The sequence below is a fragment of the Cavia porcellus genome, unplaced genomic scaffold (assembly GCF_034190915.1).
Source record: "Cavia porcellus strain 051 isolate PalLab524CR breed Dunkin Hartley unplaced genomic scaffold, mCavPor4.1 scaffold_18, whole genome shotgun sequence".
Lineage (NCBI taxonomy): Eukaryota > Metazoa > Chordata > Mammalia > Rodentia > Caviidae > Cavia > Cavia porcellus.
In genome coordinates this window covers 61,064,039-61,088,593 of record NW_026947501.1, presented here as the reverse complement: position 1 = coordinate 61,088,593, position 24,555 = coordinate 61,064,039, and the positions used below count along the sequence as shown (strand labels likewise).

Here is a 24,555-nt window from a genome sequence, read left to right as displayed (position 1 = left end):
ACACACTTGTAATCTCAGCACTTGGGAGGCTGAGGCAGGAGGACTGCCTAAAGTCTGAGGCCAGCCTGAGCTACAAACTGAGTTCAAGGCCAGCCTGTTCTACAAAGCAAGACCCTGTCTCAAAAAACAAATCACAAAGAAGCTAAATATGTCCAATGTTTACTAATGTGTCAGTATACCTGTAAAGTTGATGTATCCAATAGTTGACTCAAAATGTTCTTTAATGATTTTGACAGATACAGTAGTTTCCTTATTTGTAGCAGGACACAGGTTACAGAATCTAGTGTACTCTAAAACTTTATATAGACTTATGACTTTTGTGCAGTAAGTACAGGAAGAGGTGAACAGCAGCTCTGTGAAGCAGAGCTGTTACAGTGGTAACAGCATGGACGTCTACCTGACTAAGGGCGGGGCGCATAGGCGGTGCGTGCACCAAAGGGGAGCTGGGCGCCTGGGCGCCACAGGGCTGGAGTGAGACTTCACTCACCCTCGGAGGGGCTTGCAACTCAGCGCTTAGCACTGCTCCCTTCTGAACGATTCCATATTATTTCGTGGGGCCACAAATGACTCTGGGTAACAAACTGCAAAGCAAAACCGTGGCTGGAGTGTGACCACTGCATTACCAACAAGGCAGCATTTTACACTGACCAATGAATGACGTGTGAAAATGTTCTTGTGCTCTAACCAGTAAAGGAGAATAATAAAAGTTGCAGATTGTTGAAAATCTGTGGGGTTAAAAAAAGTGGCTAATATTGTTTTATTCACATTTCTCTTAAAATGGCCACCCGTCACTCACTTCTTTTTGGTAGTGGTACCGAGTGCAGGCCCTGTGCATGCTAGGGAAGCATTCTGCCACTGAACTACATCTCCAGACTTATTTCACTCGTTCATTCACCCACTCACTCATGCATTCATTCTTCATTTTGACACAGCACTTCATTAAACTGCCCAGGCTGGCATCAAACTTGTGATCTTCCTGCCTCAGCCTCCCAAGGCACTGAGATTATAGGCATGCCCCACTGTATCCGGCTTTTTCTGTGTTCTTTGCCAGTTGGGATGATGATCCTTTCCTTGTTATGTAGTTGCAAAAATTAATCCTTTGTTCTATTCTGTTTTGCAATCCCACTCCCTCCTATCCAGACCAGCTTGTTAGTACATACTTCATTTCTGCTTATGGTAATTTTGAACACATTCTAAATATTATGGCATCAGATGTACCAATCTTTCACTTCATGATTTTATGTCATGATTAGAAAGCAAATATACCATATTTATGTGAGAAAGAGTATTCAGCTATTTATATCCTGAATTGAGATGAACAGTCAGCAGTAGGGCTGGTAAACACAATGCTACTTGATAGTAAAAAGGGAATTACGATACAGCTGACCTCGTTTTGATGATATTAACCTTAATATCCTCTAGTCTCTCTTCCTTCACCTGTAGGAAAAACATGGGAGACTGTTTCCCTGCTGACCTTACAGCATTGTCATGATACAAGAAAAGCCAGTCAATATGCTTTACACCCAAGGAACTGTGTATAAACACAGGGCTATGGAGCCTTGCACAGTGTGCGGAGGGGAGGAAGATGTGCAGGCACAGCCGCCTGCCACACTGGGCTTTCCTGTCCTTATCACACTAGGCACCCTAGCGGAGGGTGCTGGTAACGCAGGCAGGAGAGATGGCAAATGGTGCCCAGAGGCCCAGGGCCGTTCTCAGCTCTCCTGCTTCCACCTTCTGAGGGGAAGCTGGTTGAGTACACACATCTGTAGCGGACAGAAGGGGGACACCTGGAGGTCACATGAATCCAATTATCATTAGCTACTTGAAGTGATTACTAATTCCAATTTTAACAAAAAATGCAAGTTTAATGTGTCTAGCTAATAACTGATGTTCTACTTATCACTGAAGATATGTGATGGCTCATTTCTGTCACCAGAGACAGTAAACTTCAATGTTAGCTAATTTGCAAGAAAACAAATTTTGATATGATCCACACAGGTCTGAAAACATCACTTGCAGAAGAACTGCTACATATCAGGAATTGTACTAAAAAGCCTCTTAAAAATATAACCTCATTCAAGCACCTAAGCACCACCTACTGAACACCAAGAACTAAAATGACTTACCAATCACACAACCAGTAAGCGGAGGCCTTTAGGGTCTATAGCATGTCACTGTGTGCCTCCTAACCCCTGGGTTGTGATCCTGTCATGATGCCTCATGAAAAGACCATGTGAGATGTGGGCAAGTGTGCAGCATAAAGTATAAGACAAAATCCTAAGGGCCACAGCCATAACCCCAGCCAAGAGAGCCACGTGCTTAGCGTTTGTGGGTTTTCCACACCAATAGCTAAAAGGAGCTGCTGCTTCAGTTGTTAAGGCCAAAAGAACAGTTGTAACGTCGACTAACATTTTGGGTCAGGAGGTTTCAGGGCACACCAGTCCCTCCTCAAAGGGAGAAGCAAGTCACCATGTTACATGCACGGATGAAGTGGACTTGGGCTCAGGATGTGCAGAGTAGTTACCGTGATGTAAATGGCACTGTTACATCTGAATTCATCTATTTAACTCTAAGTTCTAGATGGTGATTTACTTTTCTAGGGAAGTGTCTTCTACATGTTGAACCAGTAGAAATTTGCTGAATAAAAATATATCTTAGCTCTGTTCTGTAGACTGTGGTCCACAAACCGATCCAAATACAGTAAGGTTGTTAAACATACAAAGCGGGATCGTGGGAAGCAACTCCAGTGACTCCCTTTGAATCCAAAACAATTGCTGTGACTTTGATTACTTGGAGACTCATTTCCTGATACTGATATGTGAAAGGCTGGCTAGAGTATTTCTTTCTCTCTTCAATTGGCTCTAAGCATTGCAAATAAGGCTAGCCGAGGTGCTAATGTGCAAAGTCTGGCCATCAGACAGTCCTGTTTCCTCGCTTGGAGCTCTCCGCAATGCAGGATTGAGCTGGCGAGATGTAGAGCAATTGGCTCCGGGAATGTCAGCTGGGTGAGCCTCAAGAGGATATGACTCCTCAGGGCACAAGAGTTTGCACATCAGAAACCGAAGCAACAGCTCCCCAAAACAATTCCACTGTTACCTTAATCAGGTTATGTAAACTGATGCTTCTGCATGTCTTTATCTCTGCAAATTACAGAGATGCCATCCTTACACCTGGCCAGCCAGCTCGTTATGCAGTAATCCCTGACATCCTCACTATCACTCATCCCTGAGTGACCTGCCCCCCCCCCTTTCTTCACAAGAGAATAAATGCTGGGAAAGGCCTAGGATCGAGGCCTTTGGCCACATGTCCTCATGGGAAATGGACTTGCGTCCCCTTAACTTGGAATATGTCTTGGTGTCTTTACTCTCACTGTGGGTTGCATTGGTGGTGGTAGATTAAAATTGACCGGCTGGGATTCCAATAACGTCTCATTGGGATTACAAATATAACTTTTTACATTGTGAGCAAAGCTAAAAAGAAGATTACAATACAAAACTCTTTTATTTAGGTTTACAATACGGGATGAGGGGGAACTTCCACAAAGTGGACAGGTAAATTCCCAGTAACAAGTTAGAAAAACGGTCACTGATTTGCTGGACTATGGCAAGCGAGCCTTCAGTTCTACGGGTGGCGGTGCGGATCCAGCAGGCTCTCCCTCCTCCTGCAGTCCTCTAACCAAGGCCTACCTGAGAAGGTGTGTGCTGGTGTCGACAAGGGCTGCAGTGCACTAAGCAAACAGGTCAAAGGTATTCATAAACTACACAAGTAAAAACGAACGCAGTACATGTAAAAGGAGTGTGCAAGGCCCGAGGGACTCCAGAGAAGGGAAAGATCTATGCTTACAGGCTGGGGAGGCCAGAGGAGTAACACTTGAAATGGGCCTTCAGTAAAGGATGAAGCTTTTCATAAACGGGCTGAGGGTTTACAAACCTGAGTTCTGATTCTGAATCTAGCTAAATACACATTCCTTAACCTTTTTTAGGCTTCGATTTAACTGGAGAACAAAGATAATAGAAGCTGCCACTTTAGACTAAATGTGATTATTTTGTCAGTTTAACTGGCATAGAGAATAACATGCATGTAACATTTCTGACCCACTGACTGGATTTTAATACAGTCTCAATAAATGAGTCTATGGGAGTATTAACAAAAAACAATCACAGAACGGCACAAGTGCTTTTACTAGAAATAAAATACGGCAGATATATATAGAGCCTATTTCTGCAGTATCTACCATTTAGACAGTTTGCATATTTGTATACAGCTAATAATTTGTGTAGACAAATGATGTAATAAATTTTAATCTCTGGGCTTATAGAGGGTCAGATGTAAAAGGCCATTAGGATCTAGCCAGGTAAACAAAGTTGCCTTTGTGACTACGAATGCTTAAATTTGAGTAAATTTTTCTCTTCTTGGCAAACTGCTAAGCGATTACAGTTTTTTTTCCTTTCTTTTTAAAAATTTGATTTAACCTCCATTTTTAAAGACAGACACAATCAGGATACTGAATTTGAAGACTCAGTAGATTAAGCAGGTTATATATTTTTCTCTGACTTATGATTATTTGAAGGAGTAGAAAAAGAATCCTTAGAAGCCCATTAGACCTGGAGTAGAATTCATGCCATGGTCAAACAAATGGTTTGCCTCCTAGGGCGCATGTGCCAAAAGCTCACGCCCACTTAACAGTCTTAACAGAACATCTCAGAGGCAGGGCCTAGAGGTAGCCAGGGGGTCATGACTGCCTTAGGGAGGGCTGGTGCCAGTCTGCACGTGGGCTGGGTCTCGGAGGAGTGTTCTGGTCAGAGCAGGTTGCTATATAGTAGTAATGGTGGAACTGTGCACAGTAGCCTGTGTGCAGTGGGGCTGTATCCTGTATCGCTGCAAGTTGTAAAAGAGGCCCGATCACTACTGTTATCAAGGTTGGCTCCTCCCCAGTCTACCTCTCTCCCTCCTTTCTTCTCTCTGTCTCTTTCTCTCTGTGTCTCTCTCTCGTGTATGCTCCCACCTGAGTAGAAATCCGTGCTGCCATCAAGGTACCAACCCTCCAGAACTGCAAAGTAAAAGCCTCTCTTCTTTACAGACTATTCAGCTTCAGGCATTTTGTTAGTTACACAAAATGGACTATGGCAAACCTAGATTTGTAATTTGCTTTGGCTAGTTTTAGGAAAATTTTACATTAAATTTCAATATAAATACAGATGTGGTGGTGTACATCTGTAATCCTAGCACTTGGGTGGCTGAGGCAGGAAGATCACCATGAGTTTGAGGCTACCCTGGTCTACAAAGTGAGTTCAAGCCCAGCCCAAACTGCATAGTGAAACTTTGTCTCAAAAAATGTCATCCCCCCAAAAAATTTCAATTTAAAGATACAAAAATTGGTACAGAAACCCATATATATACTTAGTATGTACCTGGCAACTGATGTGACTAGTAGGGTAAACCATGATAATCAGGAATTCACAAGAAAACATCATAAATGGAAAAACAGTTTAGATCAAGGGCACAAAACCAGTCATTTCCAGAAGTCAATGAATAGTTTGCACTGCTATGCAATGTAGAAATGACCCTTGGCCAGAAGCACTTTTCCTGAGCTGTTTAATGAACTTGTGTATTAAATTAGTGTAGCAAGCTGACTTGTGTCTCAAGTAGTATGACAAGTATTCCAGTACCCAACAGGTATGTAACTCAGCTACATTTATAAAAAAGAATGAAGTAAATTTTACCAATGTAAATGTAAAGCAATTAGCAACTGATACTTTTAGTACCAACCAGTAGTAGACGCCCAAGAACCTGAGTTGACTTGCGAGCATTTTGGATCCTGTTCCCATCTTCCTTCTTAGCAGTAGATGAATGATGGTCACACTTTTTATTTCTTGTTTGGACATGTCGTCTGCAGTAAACTGATCACACTAATTACTCCAGTTCTTCACTCATCCCTAAAATTCACCTCCTTTGGCCTAACTGTACTATTCTGCTTTACCATGTGATGGGCTTTAGCCAGAGGGCTGTCAGCATACGTGATAAAAGCTGAAGCCTGGAAACTGCTTAGGCTGACTTGCCGGGTTGAGGTGAGAAGCGCCTGACCATCTGGCAGCCAGCTAACACCCAGACAGTGAGGGAGCACAGACAGAATCAACACCCAAACCCTAACTGCCAGCCACAGACTCTCAAATAGAACAAATGCTCATTTAAGGTAAAAAGTTTTGCAAGTCTTAAGTCAGTATGGTTGGAGGGATAAGTAACCGACTGGCCAGCGTCAAGTGGATCCTCATCATGATGTTCGAACAAGGGCAAGATCTCAATCTTTTTTTTTTTTTTTTGTCATTTTCGTTTTTATCGGTACCAGGGATCGAACTCATGACCGCACACTTGCAAGGAAGGCGCTTATGCCATTGAGCTAAATCCCCAGCCCCAAGATCTCAATCTTGAACAAGCCTTCCATCTTCTTTAAATTTAATAGAGCTAGATTAATGAGTCACCCTACACTTGTTTTTTTTTTTCCTTACCTTCACACTCCTTAAAACTACAGGCTGCTTCTAGCTGAAGCTCAATGAAAATGGCACTTACTGAAATCACCAGTGCAGACACAGTGAAAAACTCCATGATCTTTAGTTCTTAATCATTCAATCCTGCTGCCACTTCCTTTGCTGTGGACTTGTGTCCCTCCACCCCTCCCATCTGCTATCTGTCGGGGCTATCACTCCCCATGTGACTGTATTTGGACAGGGCCTTTAGGAGGTAATTAAGGTAAAGACCTAAGGGTGGAACTTTAATCTGACAGGCCTGGAGTCCTCTGAGGAGCAGCAGACACCAGTGTCCTCGGCCATCTCGGGACAGTGAGAAGGCAGCTCTTCAGCGTGCCAGGACGAGAACCACCACCAGAAACGAGACTGCTGGTCCCTGGTCTTTTACTTTCCAGCCTGCAGAACTAAGAAAACCACTTTTGGGCTTAACCATCCTGTCTCTGGTATTTGTTGCAGCAGAGCAGCACAGATACCTTGTTTCTTCACACTCACTTCTGCCTCACCACCGGCTTTCCTTGGTCTTTTCCACTGCAAGTCACTCTACTCTATAAACGCAGGAATTTTTCACGGACATCCCAGGCATTAGCTGCTTATTCTTTCCTGCCTTTAAAGGGCAGTAATCTCCACCCAAGATTTTGTGGTCAGCGAGCTTTACCCTGGACATCTTAACTCCAGCCACAGTTTGTGCATTACTTCCTCATGAAGGATTTCCCCAACCAAATGTGACGTGCACACCACTCCCCGAAACTCCTCCTACCATCCAGCATCATGGATGCAGAACTCGTCACTGTTTCAGGGTTTTTATTTAGTTTTTCTCTCCCACTGGTATAAGAGCTTGACCCTCATTGCTTTTGTTCAGCATTTTTCTCCAATACTTAGTACATAAAAAAAAGATGAGTACAGCTGGGAGTGGTGGTACACAGCTGTAATCCTAGCCCTTGCAAGGGTGAGGCAAGGGATTCCAAATTCAAGCCTAACCTGGGCAATTTAGCAAGATTCTCTCTCAAAATCAAAACAAAACAGGGCAAATTCTTGTTGAAAGAATAAACCTAGAATTCCTGCTTTGGGCCATGATGAAGTAAAAGCAGCTGTATTGATTCTTTTTTTTTTTTTTTTTTTGCCTTTTTGAGATGAGTGTCACTATGCAGTTCAGATTGGTTTTGAACTCACTTTATAACCCATGCTGACTTCCTGCTTCAGCCTCTTAAGTGCTGGGATCAAAGCAATGTGCCACCACATCTGGCAACCCTGTTACTTTTTTAAAAAGAAAAAACCAGCCTACTTTTCTTTTTTGGGCATTTTTTAATGTTTTGAAACAGGGTCTTGCTAAGGAGCTGAGTTGTTGAGGCTGGGGGTAAACATGTGACCCTTCTGCTGCACCATCCAGCGAGGCGGGACGGCAGGCCTGCACCACCAGGCCAGCTTGAAATGGTTTTATGACATGAGGCAGGCAGTGCACAGTAAACAATGAAGACAGGACAAGATCAAAGTCCTAAAAACTGTTCTGGCTGTCCACAGGCAGAGTTTCTGGGCTGCATCATATGGAAGAAAGCCAAGAGGCCTGGAAGTATTACTGGGCTGCAGAGACACAGTGGAGAGTCAGGAAATGCAAGGGGACTAAATTAGCGGGGCTGAGTACAGAAGAGAAGTGGACAAGAGGGGCTGGCCAGCAATGCAGGCTCCAGAGGGCTCTCAAGTCTGAAAGCAAAGCTGCCCTATGGCCAGTGCATGAGTGCTTCTCATTGATGTGCAAAGACCAGTGAAAAGGACCACTTAGAAAATCCCTAAAAAGTATGTAAAACTGGATGTCCTTTTTGTCCCCACCAGCCGGAATGGCAAGTCCTCCCAAACACATGGGATGTTTAGAAGGGCCGTCAAGTGACTGTGAGTTGCCTTCCTAGTGGTACCAAAATAGCCCGAGAGTGGGTTATTACTGACATGTGGGGCCAGATAATTCTTGTTGTGGAGGACTGTTGTGGGCATTACTGAGAGTTAAACAGCCTTCCTACTTCTACCCACTACATGCCAGTAGCACTTCCTAAATATGACAGCGATTAATGTCTTCATACATTACTAATATCCTCTGTGGAACAAAATCATTGCTCTCTCAGAACCATGGCCTTTGGTGTACACCTGTAACCCCAGCACTCGGAAGCTGAGACAGGAGGATTGCCACAAGTTCAAGGCCAGCCTGGCCTACACAGTGAGTTTATGATCAGTAGAAACGACACAGGGAGATCCTGTCTGAAAAAAAAAAAAAAAAAACCCACAGTGCTAGAAGTCTTGAAAAAATGTAAGTATTGGTCAGTAAGCTAAGAACATCTAAAATACTTAAACACGGCATGCAACAACATGGTCTCCCACCCCAAATCACCAAGCATGCCAAAGGTAGGAAAATGTCCACAGTGAGAAGAAAAAACAAATGTAAGAGATAACACACATTATTAAATTAGTGTATGAGCATGTCGCAGCTATCTTTTTTATTTTTGAAGTTTATTTGTCTATGTAGTTATTTTGCAGCGCTGGAGATTAAACCCTGTTTTAAATGTACTCTACAAGTTCAAGAAGTTGAAAAAGCATAAGCATGATGGGAAAAGTATTATAGGTACAAAGACTACATTTATGAAAGGCAAAGTATCCTAGATATTGCCAAATGCATATCAATGTAAAAGAAATTATTAATGATCATGAAACTATAGGATTAGTACTATCCAAAGTGAAATAAAGAGAAAAAAAATTTGAACAAACATGAATAGAGTACTGGTGACTTTTCCAAGATATTGAATGAACCCTAAGCAGAGAAAATATGAAGGCCACCATACCAAGTCCTTTAACATCAAACTACTGATGGCCAGTGATAAAAATCTTAAAAGCATCCAAAGGAAAAAAATACCACACAAATACAAGATCAAATATAAGGATGATGGCAAATTTTACTTCAGAAACAAAGCAAGCTGCAAGATATCTTTAAAGTACTGAAACAAAAGGGGCCATATTCAAGAAAAATATGTTTCAAAAACAAAAGAGAGCCTGGGCATGGTGGCACATTCCTGTAATCCCAATGCTTGGAGGCTGAGGCAGGAAGATCACTTTGATTTCAAGGCTAGCCTGGACTGTTTCAAAAAACAAAACAAATAAACAAAGAAAAACAAAACAAAGATTCTTTCAGACATGCAAGGGCAAACTAAACACAAGCAGACCTGTCCTATAGGAATCCTAAAGGAAGCTACTAAAGGAAATAACTTTGTATGGAAATCTGGATACCTACAAATTACAGACCACCACAACCGTTAAATTCATAAAAAACTCAGAATTTTCCTAGTTTTAAAGTCTCCTTGAAAGTTAACTGACTGGGAGCCATAGTGTGAGTATGGCTCAGTATGTCCCTCAGGTGCTCATGAGCTGAAGTTTGGTCTTGGGGTAGCCGTGTCAAGGTGGTTGAATCCTTACCTATTGGGAGCTAGTATTTGGGTCACTGGGGTGCCTTTGGAAGGGATAAATGTGGTCTCATAGGACCCCAGTCAATGCTCACAAGAGTAATCTGTTACCCTGCAAGTGTCCCCCAAACACTTGACCTCTCTGAGTTTCCTTTTTCCCTTTCTGCCATGCTGTGACCGAGCCACAGGGACCTTTATCACAGGCTGAACAGAGGGAGCTGGCCAAGCTTAAGCTTTCAGTCTTTAAAACTAGCCTAATAAATCTGTTCCTTTCAAAGTATCCAGCTTCTAGTATGGCCTTATAGCATCAGAACTTGAACTAATCCGCTGTGTAAACCACAAATAGCAACAAGGGTTTATAATTACAGTAGATGAAATGTGTGACAACAGCACAAAGCTTTGGAGAAATGAGACAGAAATGTTCAGTATTAAAAGTCTTTAAGCCATGCATGAAGTGGCACAGCATTACGTGGAGGTGGATCCTGACAACTAATGGTGTGCAGTGTAAACCTCATAAAAAAAACTGTTTTTTGGAAAGCAAATTAAGAAACTAAGCAGAATAGTAAAATATACTCCAAAGGAAGGCAGTAAAAGAGAAAAAGGAGGCAAAAAATAGGATACACAGAAAATGGAAAAGACTGATTTAAATATAACCACATTGGCTGACTTAAATAGACCTGCATAAATAGTATTAAATAAGTGATTTAGTAAAAGCCAAGATTATTAGACTAGATAAAAAGCCAGCCTCAGTTATATGCTACTCAAAAGAAACTCCTTTTAAATATAAAGGTAAAATCTGGTTAAAAATAAAGTTATCAGAAAAGTTACATCATTGTAACACTAGTGAAAAACTGGAATAACTATCATAGTATCAGATAAAGTAAGATTTCAGAGTAAGGCACTTTTCCAGGGACAAAGAAGTTTGTTTCACAATAAAAAAGAAATCAATTCATTAAAAATACATAAGAGGGGGCTGGAGATTTAGCTCAGCAGCATAAGCGCCTGCCTTGCAAGCAGGCAGTCGTGAGTTCCATCCCCGGTACCGATAAAAAGGAAAAAGACAAAAAAACAAAAACAAAAACAAAACTTGTTAAAAAAAATACATAAGAGTTGTAATTAGGTATGTGCCCAATGAGAAAGTTTCAAAATATATGTCAGTTACATGTGACAGAAGTGAAAGGATAAACAGAAAAAACCAGTCACAGCTGTAGATTTGGAAGTGCTTCTTTCATGCACAGATGAAAGCACACTGAAACCCAGCACCAAGACAGACTTCAGCGTCACTGACCACACTGAGCTCCCGGCTCCTCACCGGACGCCTCACTGCACAGCTGCAGCCAGCACATCATTTTGAGGAAAACAAAGAACATTCATTAAGATTCAGATAGATTCTGGGATATAAAATAAATCTTAGCCAGTTAAAAAAAGACAATTCATATAATGTGTATTTTATAACCACAATTAAGTCAGAAACCAGTAACAGAAAGCTATCTGGGAAATGATCAGATATTTTGAAATTAACACAACTCCAAATAATCCATAGGTTAAATCAGAAGTTGCAAGAGAAATAATATTTTAAATTTAATACAAACGAAAACATAGCAGAGCAAAACTTGTGAAATATACCTAGTGTTGAGAGGGAAACATTATACTAACACTTGTAAAGAATTAATCTGCTACCACACTTTATACACCGGTTCTCAAGGTGTGGTCCCTGTAGCAGCAGCTTAGGTAACACTCGGGTCCCCCCACACCTACGGAAGTCAAACTCTAGGTGAGGACCTAGAGGACCTCCTGGAACAGGCCATTCTGGGGGTTCTGATGCACAATGCAGTTTGTGAGCTACTCTAAGAAAGTACAGCAGTTCTCATCGAGGCCACTAGGCCTATGCCTTCAGTCTTGCCCATTCATTTATCTGCCACAATTAGAGATCCTTTAGAACAATCTGAAGATGCAGGGGATCATCCTTAATCACTTCCAGTTCCACTCTTTTGAGTGCAGTAGAAGTGCACTGACAGCACACACGCTTCTCGGCATTACTGGTAAAGGCTACCTGCTATGTTCCTTTACTTCCCCCTGGTTCTCACTGTGTTTGTTGTCACTTCTTTATATCTTGATTTTATACACACAGGCCAGGTATCACCTCTCTAACCTGCCAAGATCACACTTCAGCATTTTTTCATATGTAGTTGGCTTCTCCTGGTAAGTCATTGCTATCCTACTGGCTCTCTGCCACTTTGTCTAGTTAATTCCCTTTTACTCTTTACAGCTCAGCTTGATGGGTGTTTCTCTAAAGAAGTCTTTCTTCACTTTCCTAACTTGATCAAAATGTCCCTATAATAAATTCTCAGAACATCAAATATCAATTGAGAACATACTAGATTTGTGGAATTAATTACTCCATGTCTGTCTCTCCAAGTAAACCACCAGGGCAGTAATCACATCCACCCCTTTCCATGTGTTCAACACAATGCCTCATACACAGGAAGCAAACACTGCTGAAAGCATACATCAACAGAATGCAGAGATACAGCATTTTAAAATTTAGTTTTCTTTGTAGATCACAGAAACTAAGTAAGAAACATGAATTTTCCAGGTTGCCTAGAACTGGGGGCAAGGGGAAAAAAAGCCAAGCTTCAGTTTAAAATAAAAAGAAAAGAAATGAAAAAAAAAAAGACAAGATGAAATCATTTAGACACCTACCCTTCCTCTTTTTTATTGGTAATTAGCCTACAGGTAAATTCACTAATGTTTTGATAACCACAGAATACTCAGATCCACAATGAGGAAAACTGTTTATTGTCTAGGAAAGAAATAGTAAGCAGGAGAGCTGAACTAGGAATTTTTAATTCTTAAGTGAGGAGACAGAAAAGGAGACCAGTGTGTTAACATGTGCCGGTAGTTTCATCTACTTGGGAGGCTGAGGCAGGAGGATAAATTACACCTGCGACACCCTATTTCAAACAATGAAATAAACAAATACACAAACAAAGAGAACAAAGAAAATCAAAGAAAAAACAAAGAAAGACCTTAAGGCAGGTGTAAAGTAATGAAATCAATTTCCAACAGGTAGCAGCAGCTAGCTAATGAAGAGAAGACAACCCTTGAACTTACCTCAGACAGAAAAAGCAGATTTGGAGGCTGCAGGGAGAGAATAAAGATTTACAAAATGGAATAAATCTCACACTTAAGGCTTCCAGCACCACTCTACTGGATAAAAATTACTGTTCCATAGTAACAAAACAAAATGACATGGAAGACAGCTCTTGTATTGGGACAGACAGCAGATCAGGCATGAGGATAAGCAGGCTAGAATGATCTTAATCTATTTTTAAACAGCCAATAAATTTTTCTAGCCATATCAAATAAAAATTGATCTGATATGTACACTGGATAGCAAACTTTTTTTTGCAAAGAGCTACATAGTAAATATTTTAGATTTTATAAACTTTATGGCCTCTGTTGCAGCTATAGGATTTAGCTTCTACAGTACAAATATAACAATAGACTATGCATATGAACGAGCACTGCAGTGCTCAAATAAAACTTTATTTACAAAACAGGCCATGAGCCAGATCATTCAATTCACATTAATTCTACATTTGAAAATAATTCTGTTTTTTATAGTCGCTAGTATGGTGGAAAAAATCAAATTATCTTTCAAGTTATGTTGCCAAAGTAAAAACAACTTGAAGTAATGTTTTTGAAGCTTCTTGTGTTTCTTAATACAATAAAATCGTATTTGTTGAATAAACTGAATGGATTGTCTATGAAATTAGCAAAACAGAATACCCTGAAACTCAGCAATGACTGACAATGCAATGGGATATGGCATATTCAAGAAAAATTCTAAGAAAAATACATCAAGAACAAAGACTATCAAAGTAGTTTTATATTTTAAAAGTTTTGGCAAAAGTTACAAATTCTTCAAAACAAAACTTTTACTCAGTTCCTAAAAAAACTGGAATAAAAAATTCAGTAATAAAGCAGGCTTTAATTAAAATACGTAATTTCATTAGAATACTTTTAATTTTATTTATGACACTGGCACTAGCAAATTGGCAGTATGAGGCCCATATAGAAAGGAATATGTCAATGAATAAATTTTTACATTTAAATATCTTTCATTCACCTACTTCTGACCAAATTAAGACTAAGAATATAAACTTGAGAAGACATTGATCTTACACTGTCCCATACCCATAGTTGAATGCTTTCTCATGGTTTGTACTGCAGATGGTAAGATTCCAGAACTGATGGCTAACATAGCTCACTCTTTCTTAATATGAAAAACTCTAATAAGCAAAAATAAAACAGTGATCAGAATGATAATTTTTGGGTTAACAGGTTATGTTAATGGGGAATGTTAACAAAGCCCTTATAATTTTGAATTCCTTAATTTATATAACAGGATCAAATTTAGTATATAAATTAAACTTTTACAGTCATTATTTTTTTTCTGGAGATAGCACAATAAATATAAAGAAACTCTAGCAGGCAATTATACAAAGCAGAGTTTCTAATTATGTTACCGAAACCGTTCTATGTGCTACACAAAAGGTCTGGGAAATACAATTTAACATGCCACTGGGCCACTGTGACTCCGTAAGAGCAGGACACAGAACTGGTTTCAGAGCCTGTGCAGACCCAGCATAGGGCGGGGCAGGGCGGACGGCAAGTACTCCTTAGGAGCCCTCTCTGGAGTGTTTGTGTAGCACTCTAGATTAAATGACTGTGAATCATCGGGAAATGTTTTTCTACCAAAATTAAATTTAGAATATCATCTCTGTGCTTCAGTTTCCTCGTTAAACTATAATTATGTTGAATAAAACACATTAAGGAACTCTAAATTTCAATGATGTCTGAGAACATTCTGTGCGACAGGCTGCTTCAGCCATAGAAATTTAAGAGAACATCTTGTGTTCAGTGTTCAGAAAGTGTGGCAAAATGTTCATAAGAAGGAACAAGGAGGATATGTGGTCAGGTAGTCAAGAAAAATCACCCATCAGTTATAAACCTGTGTGAAAAGCCAGAATTCTGAATAGAAAATAATGGATACTCCGTCATTTTTGAGGACAGAATACAAAAGAGGAGAAGCTGACATATTTAGAATCTGACTTTAAAGTGTCAACAGAATTGTGTGCATTTATGAGAAAATTTAGTATTTTAGGATAAGCACTGTTAATCAACAGTGCTTTAAGTCTATATTTGATTAATCTTAAAAATTTCCTCATAGTGTTTAGATCAGTTTATCTCCAGATATTAATCGGGCGTTTAATTGCTCTGGGAACTCAAAAAGTACTGATACAGTATTTAAAAGTCTATATTACTTTCAGCATTCACACTCCATTTTAGGCCAATATTATCTCAATTTCTTCACACACACTACTGCCAAATCTGCTTTTTGTAGTAGCACTAGGAAAGATTATCTAAAGCTCAACTCTGACCGTACGTACAGCTTCTTACTATTCACAAAATTAAGGATACATTCTTGTTTTTGATCTCTGTCTTTCTATAACCACATGGTGAAACCAAATACTATTAAACCTAGTAGTTTACATCCTGAGATAAAGTCACACCGCTAATCTATCCTGTATTTTCTGAGATAAGTATTTCAAACCTAATACACATTACCCGGTACCCAATTCTACTATATCACTCTAAGATCACCTCTTAATTCACAGAAAATGAGCCCCACTACCTCTGTTTTCTGTTAATTATTGATTTGCATTGCCATTTATTATTTGCATCACTCTCATGTTAGGAGAAAAGTGAATCTTTGGGCCAAGACCAATCTCGTAATGCTCCAGATCCTAAACCTGGGAATCTACTCAGAGGCTGTACTCTTATCCACTGCTGGACATCTGTTTTGTACATTCACCTTTTACTCTTTAGGGCTGCTTTCCACTGACATCTAAACATTTCTGTAAATCTACCTTAAATTCCAATGTACGCTTAACTATTTTTCTATCTCTTCATCTTTTAGCCATTTATAGTTTTCTGTGCTAATTTTTTTCCTTTCTTCTTCCTCCAGTACTCACTTATCACTGAACTAGACTCGGGCTCTACTGTCCACTAGAGTTGCTTTCTCTCAAATCATGAAAACAACCTCATTTTAAATTCAGTGAAACTATTTCAGGGCTTATTTTCATTACTTTCTTAGCAACAATCTACACTCTTCCCCCATGCTGGGGATACAACCCAAGGCCCGTGCATGGTGCTACACAAGCGCTCTCCTTCTGAGCCGCACACCCAGCCCTGTCCTCCCTTGCTGAAATATTTCCCTGCAGCACTCTCTCCAAGGTTTCTTCTTTGACCTCTTGACCACTCATCAGTTTTCCAGTGCTCACCTTTTCTTTTCCTTGTATCTTTGGGGCTCTGAGATTCTAGGATTTTTCAGTCATACACTAAATACTATGTCCCAGTCTTATGACATCAGTTATTTGCCAACTCCTCAGTCTGCACCTCAGCTCAAGCCTCGTTCCTTAGCAAGAGACCTAAATTGCCTAACTGCACAGTAAATGTCCTTTTTATATACCCTAGTAGACATCTCCAATCCCTTATGACTAGAACTGAATCTTCTCAGAATGTTCTCTTGTATCTCAGCAATGTTGATGTTCCCAGACATTCAAGGTAAAACCTGGATGTTATCTTTCATTTTTCTACCCTCCAAGATACTGATTTTAATTAACACATCTTTCTATTCATTATTCTTAAAACTAGGGCTTAAAACCTTTTTCATCAACAGATGTTGCTATAATTTGGGCCACACTTTCCTCAGTAGCTTTATCTTTTACCATTTTCTACCACCAACACTGCTAACCCATGAATCCTATTTTACATATCAGTTTTTATAAACCACTCAGTGCGCCAAGTTTACTCTCTCATCACCCACACTTTCTACTATGCAGCTAGCTCTGCCTGAAACTCTTCTACCAGCTTCCAATATCTGAGCACCCTTTAACTCTTGGCTTATTTATGACAATGTAGGAAACTTTGCCTAATTCCCTAAATCTGAATTCATTTTTCCTATGTAACCACAATTCACGTCCCTCTCATTATGACACTCATTCTTCTACTGGGATTCCTGTTCTATTCCCCATGAGATGGTAAGCTCTGTAAGGATAAAAACCATAGCTTGAACCACTGTGTTCCCTTACAGTACACGATATCCTGCGTAAGACATAAAATATACTGTATTTATTGAATAAATACATGTCATAGGTCTTCTTTTCTCACTTAGAGGGAAAGGGAACTTTCTGACTCTTCCACAGTGACCAACAGGACGTTGCAGGAATTCATTAAATATTTGTTGAATTAATAATAAGATGAAATTGCATTTTTCTTCCTCCTTTCCATCTTTACACTTGATACAGAGCAGTACAAATTTAATTAAATAGAAAATTAAAAATGTTTACACTATATCCATGTATATAAATGTACACTGTAGTATCAAATTTACAAAACATTCATGGTAGAAATAAAACTTTTCACCAGTAGCAATATTTCAAAATTCGTAAGTACACTGTCATAGGCACTTTTACTGGAAAATTACTGTGTCTTCAGTCCTAATTATTCTATGAAGAAAAACACATATGAAACTAATAATGAATTTTAGTGTCATTTCAAAAGGGTAAAAAGAAGTATGGAATACTAAGAATAATGAAAAAAACATGACACCATAAGGAAACACTTAAAAATCAGATAAATATAACAAATACTGCCATAAAAACAACTTTATAAAAATAATGTCTGTTGATAAAAAACAATGTTAAAAATAAAGAAGGAAAGTTATCAGTAAAAGATAAATAAAATTTTAAGCAGAGCAGGAAGTAGCACTAGTAATTTTTAAAATGACAAAGATAAAAAACATTCTTCATATGCAACTAAAATTTCTTTAAATACCCAAACATGATTTTAAAATTTGAAAAAGTAATAATTAGCCTCCTTTTAACGTTTCTAGGATGATTTCATATTAAGTGGGAGTGAAGAGACAGTAAAATAAATTTTACGTTTAAAATACGGTTCTGTTGTACAATGAATTAATGCAAATTTTCTTTGATAAACTATAAGCACATGAAATGAGCATGATATAAAGAATTGAAGGAAACTTTACTTTTACTCTTCATAAAACACATACATATTTTTAAGGTAAGTTATAAATAAAAAAAAATCATTATCAGGATTTTTCTACCTTCTTTTCCTAACACAGTATTTGTTGAGCTGTATTGAGGACCAAAAAACAAAGATAATTCCTTTTAGGTTTGATTCATATTTTATAAGAAGATTCTACTCTGTCTTTAAATTTTTAATCTTTAATATTTAAAATTTTAATCATTATAAGCTAGTTATTACTGAAATAGGTATTTTAAAGTTATTCAGTTAAGCAATTGAATTTTAGGGGCCATAAAAAATCAGTGACCTTTTAAAGCTCTAGAATTTAATTATTGCATTTAAGTTTTTAATATGAGAACTGGTATTGATTTTAGCTCCTACACATCCTTTTTAAAATGTAACAAAACCAAACCCATTACTTCTCAAAGGACACCCCAAAGATTACAATGTAACAATGCAGCCATATGATAAAATATTCTTAAGTTTCCAAATGCAACCTGGCACTCTTTCATCAGAAGTAGTCAGGAAGCCCTCTCACACTCCTAAAAATCCTGTATTGTCTAGCACCCATTAATAAGCAGAAATGTAAAGGGCTATCCTGGGACTCAGAATGTCTGTATCATATTTTTGCTAGATTCCAAACTGTAACAGTTTCTTTGCAATGTCACATCAGTGTAACTGAATGAAGCACATAAAATGCTTATGTGCATTTTCAATTTAGCATTGCTCTTTCAATAACACATATGTGACTCTTTGTTTTGCTAGGCTATGAAAAAGAATTTTTATCTATTTGTGGAAATGAGCTCAATGTCTGATAGGAAAAAAACTCAAATTTGCTGATTTATTGGAAAAAACATCATTACACCACTTTTCAAATAAGCAAGGTCTTCAAGTAGGTTCAGTACAGTACCAAATGGCATAACATCATGATGGTGAATGGGAGACTGATTCCTTATGATTGTAATGGTATGGCCCTTATCAGTGAGAAAGCCCTTACTCTTTCTTGCATGGCCTCACAGTTATCATTTATCAAGAGAATAAATATGTATTAGCATGTAATATGGTAAATTTGTAGTTACACAGTCATATTTATCCAACTGTCTTTTGATTTTATATTAATCTGTTAATGTAAGAGTAGATAATATAACATATTAATGATACATATTTTAAAAACTTTCTATGCCTTTACTAAACATATTTTTAATGTGCTTGAAATTCTAGACACATTGTGGGGAAGGGGGAGTGCACTGGTACGTTTAGCAGCACCTAAGTTCACGAGTTTCATACTAGGTGCCAAGAAATCATATTTTAGAAATAAAACTTAACCAGTTGTTTCTTTTCTATTTGCTTATTCTTTACTCAAGGCACCTACAATGAAACTTTAAAATTAATTAGAGAAAAACTTACCTAGTTGGGATTTTGAAAAATAGTTTGCCATTTGTCCACTGTTGCAAGACTGCCGTTTATGTCTTTTTGTTGACAATTCTGTGGTCTTCCATGGTGGTCTTTTTCTTTTGTTCAGTTTGTTAAGAACTTCAGAACTATCAGAAGGATTCTTGTCAAAGTTTACACATTTGCTTAGCTTATTACCGCCAAGTTGATCAGAAAATTTAATGGTTGAAGCATTATTTGATCTACCATTTTCTATTTCTTTAGTTTGCTTTTCAAGAGAATTTTGCCTAGCAGAATGAGATCTTAAAGTAAGATACTTTGATCCTTCTATATGTGTATGAAGATTACTTCCACTGTCAACAGATTCAGGAGAGTAAATGATTGTATTTAGCTTAAAAGTATTTCTGTGTTCAAGATAGTTGATCTTCCTCAAAAATATTCTACAGTCTTTTAAGGTTTTTGACCTCCAGTTATTTGGATATACATTTCCTAGTTTTGGTCCCTTTTCAAAATCTTTTTGGCTGCAATTTATTCCGTTCTCCTTCACTTCTGACTTAAATTTATTTTCTACACTACTATGTGTTTTGAAGTCAGGTACTGCCACCCTGTCTTGAAAAAAGTCACCCTTGATCGCAGGTGGGAAAGTACAATTGTTACCTCCTGTGGTTTTTCCATGGAGTGGAATATCAGCATTTGCTTCCCCTTCAGTCTTACTTAAAAATTGGTTCTGGCAGAAACACCTTAAATTCCTCCTTTTGGAGTTCAAATCAACTCTTCCATGGTTGTGTAGTTTTCCCTCTCTTCTCCATCTTTCATGGTGCAACCTCTTAAACTCAGTCCTTTTCAACCTAGCTAGTGTTAAATTACTTTTCACATTTAAGAGTGGAGAGCTAACCATTTTATGCAGTATGTGCAATTTCCCTGCTGATTTCGAAGGAGAAGAGAGTGCAAATTTTTTAAAGTGCTTTCTGAATGGGCTGGTACTAAAATCACAATACTTGGCCCCTAACTTAATTCCCTTGGTATTTATTACTTCCAAAGGGTTTCGAGCATTTGCTTTTCTAACTAGTGAGAGAGACTGTGTTTCTGTTGTTTGCATAAACCAGGTACAAAGTTCATTCAAATCATACTTTTTTTGAAAAAGCATTTTAACAGGTGAAACTTCAAGTTCCAAAAGACAAGTTTCCAAAGGGTTTTCTATTTTAAAATTATCATTTTCAATGTATTTTTTATGATCAAAATTCTCAGCTTCATCTCCACTCACTTTCACCCAAGCATTTGTTATTTGCTCAAATCTATTGTTTAATTCCTCTAATAAGGAATCTTTTGAAGCAGAAGTAGCCCACCATCTAAGCAAAGGGTTTGATGATATTATAGGGTCCAAAGATACTTCAGAAATGGGTTTTAATTTGTTATCTTCCAAACACTTTTTTGTGTTCGTTGGATGGGTAGGACCTGAGGTATCTTTGGAAGCTATTCTTGACTGCCTATATTTTTTCTTTAGGCTTTTGCCTTTTCTCAAATGCAACTTGTATGATTTATGAAGCAGAGAATTCCTATAAATAAGTGAACTAGAAGACGTTAATGAATGTAAGAAGTGTAGAGATCGTTTTCTGTCCCTGACAGAATGTCTCAAAGGTACAGTAGCAACCATACTTTTTGATCCATTTTTTAAAATATCAGCTTCAGTGTGCCTTGTTTTATCCACCTTACTGCATTGTTGATCATACTTTTCTTCAGAGAGAGTTTTTTCTAATGTATTTTCCTGTTCTAAAGGAGGTAAACAGCTGCTAATACTTACTTCTCTTTCCTGAGGAGAAATTTTATTAATAGTCACAGATATGCCAGATATTTTCACTTTTGCAGGTCTACCAGGCTTTCTAATTATTGCTGAAGGCTTCTGATTTGGTTGTGTAATGTTCTTGGAAGGCTGAAGTATCACAGACTTGTTCCTGACAGGTCTAACATAGTCAAAGCTAGATCTCAAGCTCTCACATTCAGTGGTCAAGCTAGACTCTGTATTTATTCTTTGATCTGAGTCAATTTCATATTCTCTAAGGCTTCTGAGACCACTATATTCAGCTGAAAAATCAGCAACATTGTTTAAAGATGTAATATTACTGTTTACATTTCCTTCAGATACATGCCTTTTAGTTCTTCTTGATCTTCCGAAAATCACAGTCACTATAATACTTCTCTTATAAACACCTTCTTTTGCTTCTGATATAAGAATGTCTCGGTTTTTCTTTCCAGCACAAAAGGACTCATTTTGGCAAATGGAGAGGTCTGCTTGATCAGTTTTACGTTTTGGTGGTCTTCCAATTGGTCGTTTAATCTGCTTCACAACTTGAGGGCCTAATTTTTTAGGTCTTCCTGGTTTTCTTTTAAAAGATGAGTCAACAGCATTGCTTGAATTTTCCAGAGGTTCTTGTGGCTTATCATTATTCAAATCATCTGTAAACAATGTGGAAGATTCCACAGTTTCTTTTGCACAGGTAAATTTGTTCAGTTCTCCATGAAATGTGTCAGTATCATGATTAAAACTGTAACTTTCAGAGTTGGCATTTGGAGTACCATTTGTTTCTCTTTTTTTTCCAGTTACACGATGGGTTGCACTTTTTTCAGAAGGATGACCAACATTTGGTTGAGAAGTACCAACTGAAGTTAAAGTATACTTGATTCCTTCACTGTTTTTAATCTCAGATAAAAACATAAGTTTGACAGGACTAGAATAGTTAGAAAAAGAGCTGTCACTACTTCTGTATTTTGTTGGTACACTTTCAACACTGGCAATTAAACTACCTGACTCTAAAATAGATGACTTTTTCAAATTATCAAGTCTTTTGTTATTTGAATCCGTAGTAGGCATCAAAGGATTTTTGGTAATGCCGCTTGGTTTGGCCTCAGATTTTAATAAGCCTTGCTCTTTATTTATTCTACTTAAAGTGAGACTCATATTTCTCTCAGTGGTTTCATATTTCCCATCAATTTCTACCAACTTATTGGATGCTTTATACCCTTCTGGTATTGGCTGATTATTCCAAGATGTTTTGGTCTTATGTATTGTGTCTTCCAAACGCTCCACAACAACTTGAAGCTTAGAATTCATTGCAATTTTGTTTAGGTCTATATTCTGTGGGCTTTCACTTCGAGCATTTTTCACTGGCTCTTTATTTTGTGTGGATTGAGATACTCTTTTTGCTTTAGGTGATTTTTTAAAAGCACAATTATTTGTCACATATACAGAATACCATCCTGGAGGTACAATATTTCGTTTAGTTCTACTCAAAAGTCCAGGAACGTTATTTCTCAAAGGGGTTTGAATTTCCTCTAATTTTGGATTGTCCCTATTATCTTTCAAATTTTTTATTCCAGCTGCCAATTTCCCTTGAAATTTTATGTTCATTTTCTCAGGAGAAGTTGTTTTCAAGTTTTCTGGAAATTCATTAAAAGCCAAGTTAGTTTCTAAACTATTCAAAGGTAGTTGCAATGATTGTAATGCGTAATTTGGTGAAAATGTTTCTGCATGATTTTTATCTTGAAAGCTTTTAGAACTCTGTAAAGATGGTTCCTGGCAATGAGGAAATTCTTCCTGATCTGATGAAAATAATGCATCATTACGCACCAATTTCCTTGAGTTTTTTTCAGAGTATTTTTTTCTTACAAAATTTTCATCAAAACTAGCTAGTTCTCTTTTTATCTGCAAGGACTGCCTTCTAATCACAGGTGAATCAGGAGAGTTATGCAGTGCAAATAAGGTTTGTTGACGCTTTTGAAATCTTGTCTGAATAATTTTATTTTCTATCTTTTTATCATGCTGACTCAGTAATTCCATAAAACTATAATCACTGGCCTTTGCGTTATGCAGGAGAGATGTTATTAAATCTCCCAATTTAAAATCATTAGCTGCGGTATAATCATTGCTAGATAATTTTACAAGGTTTGCCATGTCTGTGGTTTCTATTGATTTTAATTTTTCATTAATGCGATCCATTAAATCTTGAAAAATCACAGTAGCTTCACCTTTTTCATGAGTTGTAGTACAATTACTACTGGCATCTGACAGCAAAGCATCAGAGTTACTGGACTTTTCAGTTTTATGTATTTTGTCGTCTTCATCACTATAATTGCTGCTTATTTCTGCTGGTGTTAGAGATGGAGGCTGGTTAGTAGTTGTTTCAAATGTGTTATTTTCTAAGGTTGAAAACTCTGAGATGACATCTTTCAATTTTTCAAATCCTTCAGTCTGTACAGGTGACAACGGAGGGGGTGAGGGACTGCGAGATCTACAAACATCATTAAGACTCATTGAAAGAGCACATACTTCCCCTGACAAAAGCGGACTCGGAAAGGGTGATTTTGTAGAGTCAATGTTTGGTAACAGTTGAGAAGAGCACCTATGAGAATTATAACAGTTTGCAATCCCTCTATTCATTACTGTCTTAATGTGTTCAATAGTTACAGAATGGCAAGACAAACAAAGTAATTCTTTAATACAGACTGGCAGAGGCACTAAAACAGTACTTTGTTTTTCATTTTCTAAACACCCTCTTTCTGCCAGTCTATATTCACAACTACAGAATAGAACATGTATATCATCTTCAAACAGGGGCTTTTGAGAGTCTGAAGACACAGCACATGAAGCATTACAACAGCAAAGAGAAGTAGCATTCTGCTCCTGGACTAGAAATTTCAACATAGCCAAAACTTGTTGCTGGTGATGTATGCACAAAGACTCCAAAACTTTGCTTAATGCTGATTTTCCTTTTTCCATTTTAGTAGCTTCCTCTGATTTTGCATCAACAGTTGAACTAAAAATAAAAATCAAACAAAAAATGAATTACAGCAAAAATAGCATGATACGGGGTTATAATTTTGACAGTGTCTGAACACAAGACATTTTGATAATGCTGGACTCCTGACTCCTACAGAGCTGCAATAATGACAGAGGATTGATTATATTTACAAACGGACAGTATTTGGTGTTTTGGACATATTAAGTTAATGTTTGGTGGAAAATGCTTCAGAAGGAGTTAAAATTTTTGTAAAGTAGGTATTTTATTTACTTTAAAAACTATTAGTTCATG

At 38.0% G+C, this 24,555-nt stretch overlaps 1 protein-coding gene across 17 annotated transcripts in view; it reads right to left on the bottom strand.

Annotated features, from left to right (window-relative positions):
• The window catches only part of Lcorl (ligand dependent nuclear receptor corepressor like), a 171,228-nt gene that overhangs the window by 7,360 nt on the left and 139,313 nt on the right, over positions 1 to 24,555 (bottom strand). For 10 of the 17 annotated variants that reach the window (XM_063230103.1, XM_063230098.1, XM_013147330.3 and 7 more), the window contains one exon: positions 3,483 to 24,279. The exons of 5 other annotated variants lie outside the window; for them this stretch is intronic. In XM_063230103.1, the coding sequence (XP_063086173.1) occupies positions 19,464 to 24,279 (4,816 nt within the window). In that variant the 3' untranslated portion in view covers positions 3,483 to 19,463. Of the gene's footprint in view, positions 1 to 3,482; positions 24,280 to 24,555 lie in introns of those variants that run through there. 2 more of the 17 variants (XM_063230097.1, XM_063230109.1) reach the window with 2 other exon arrangements.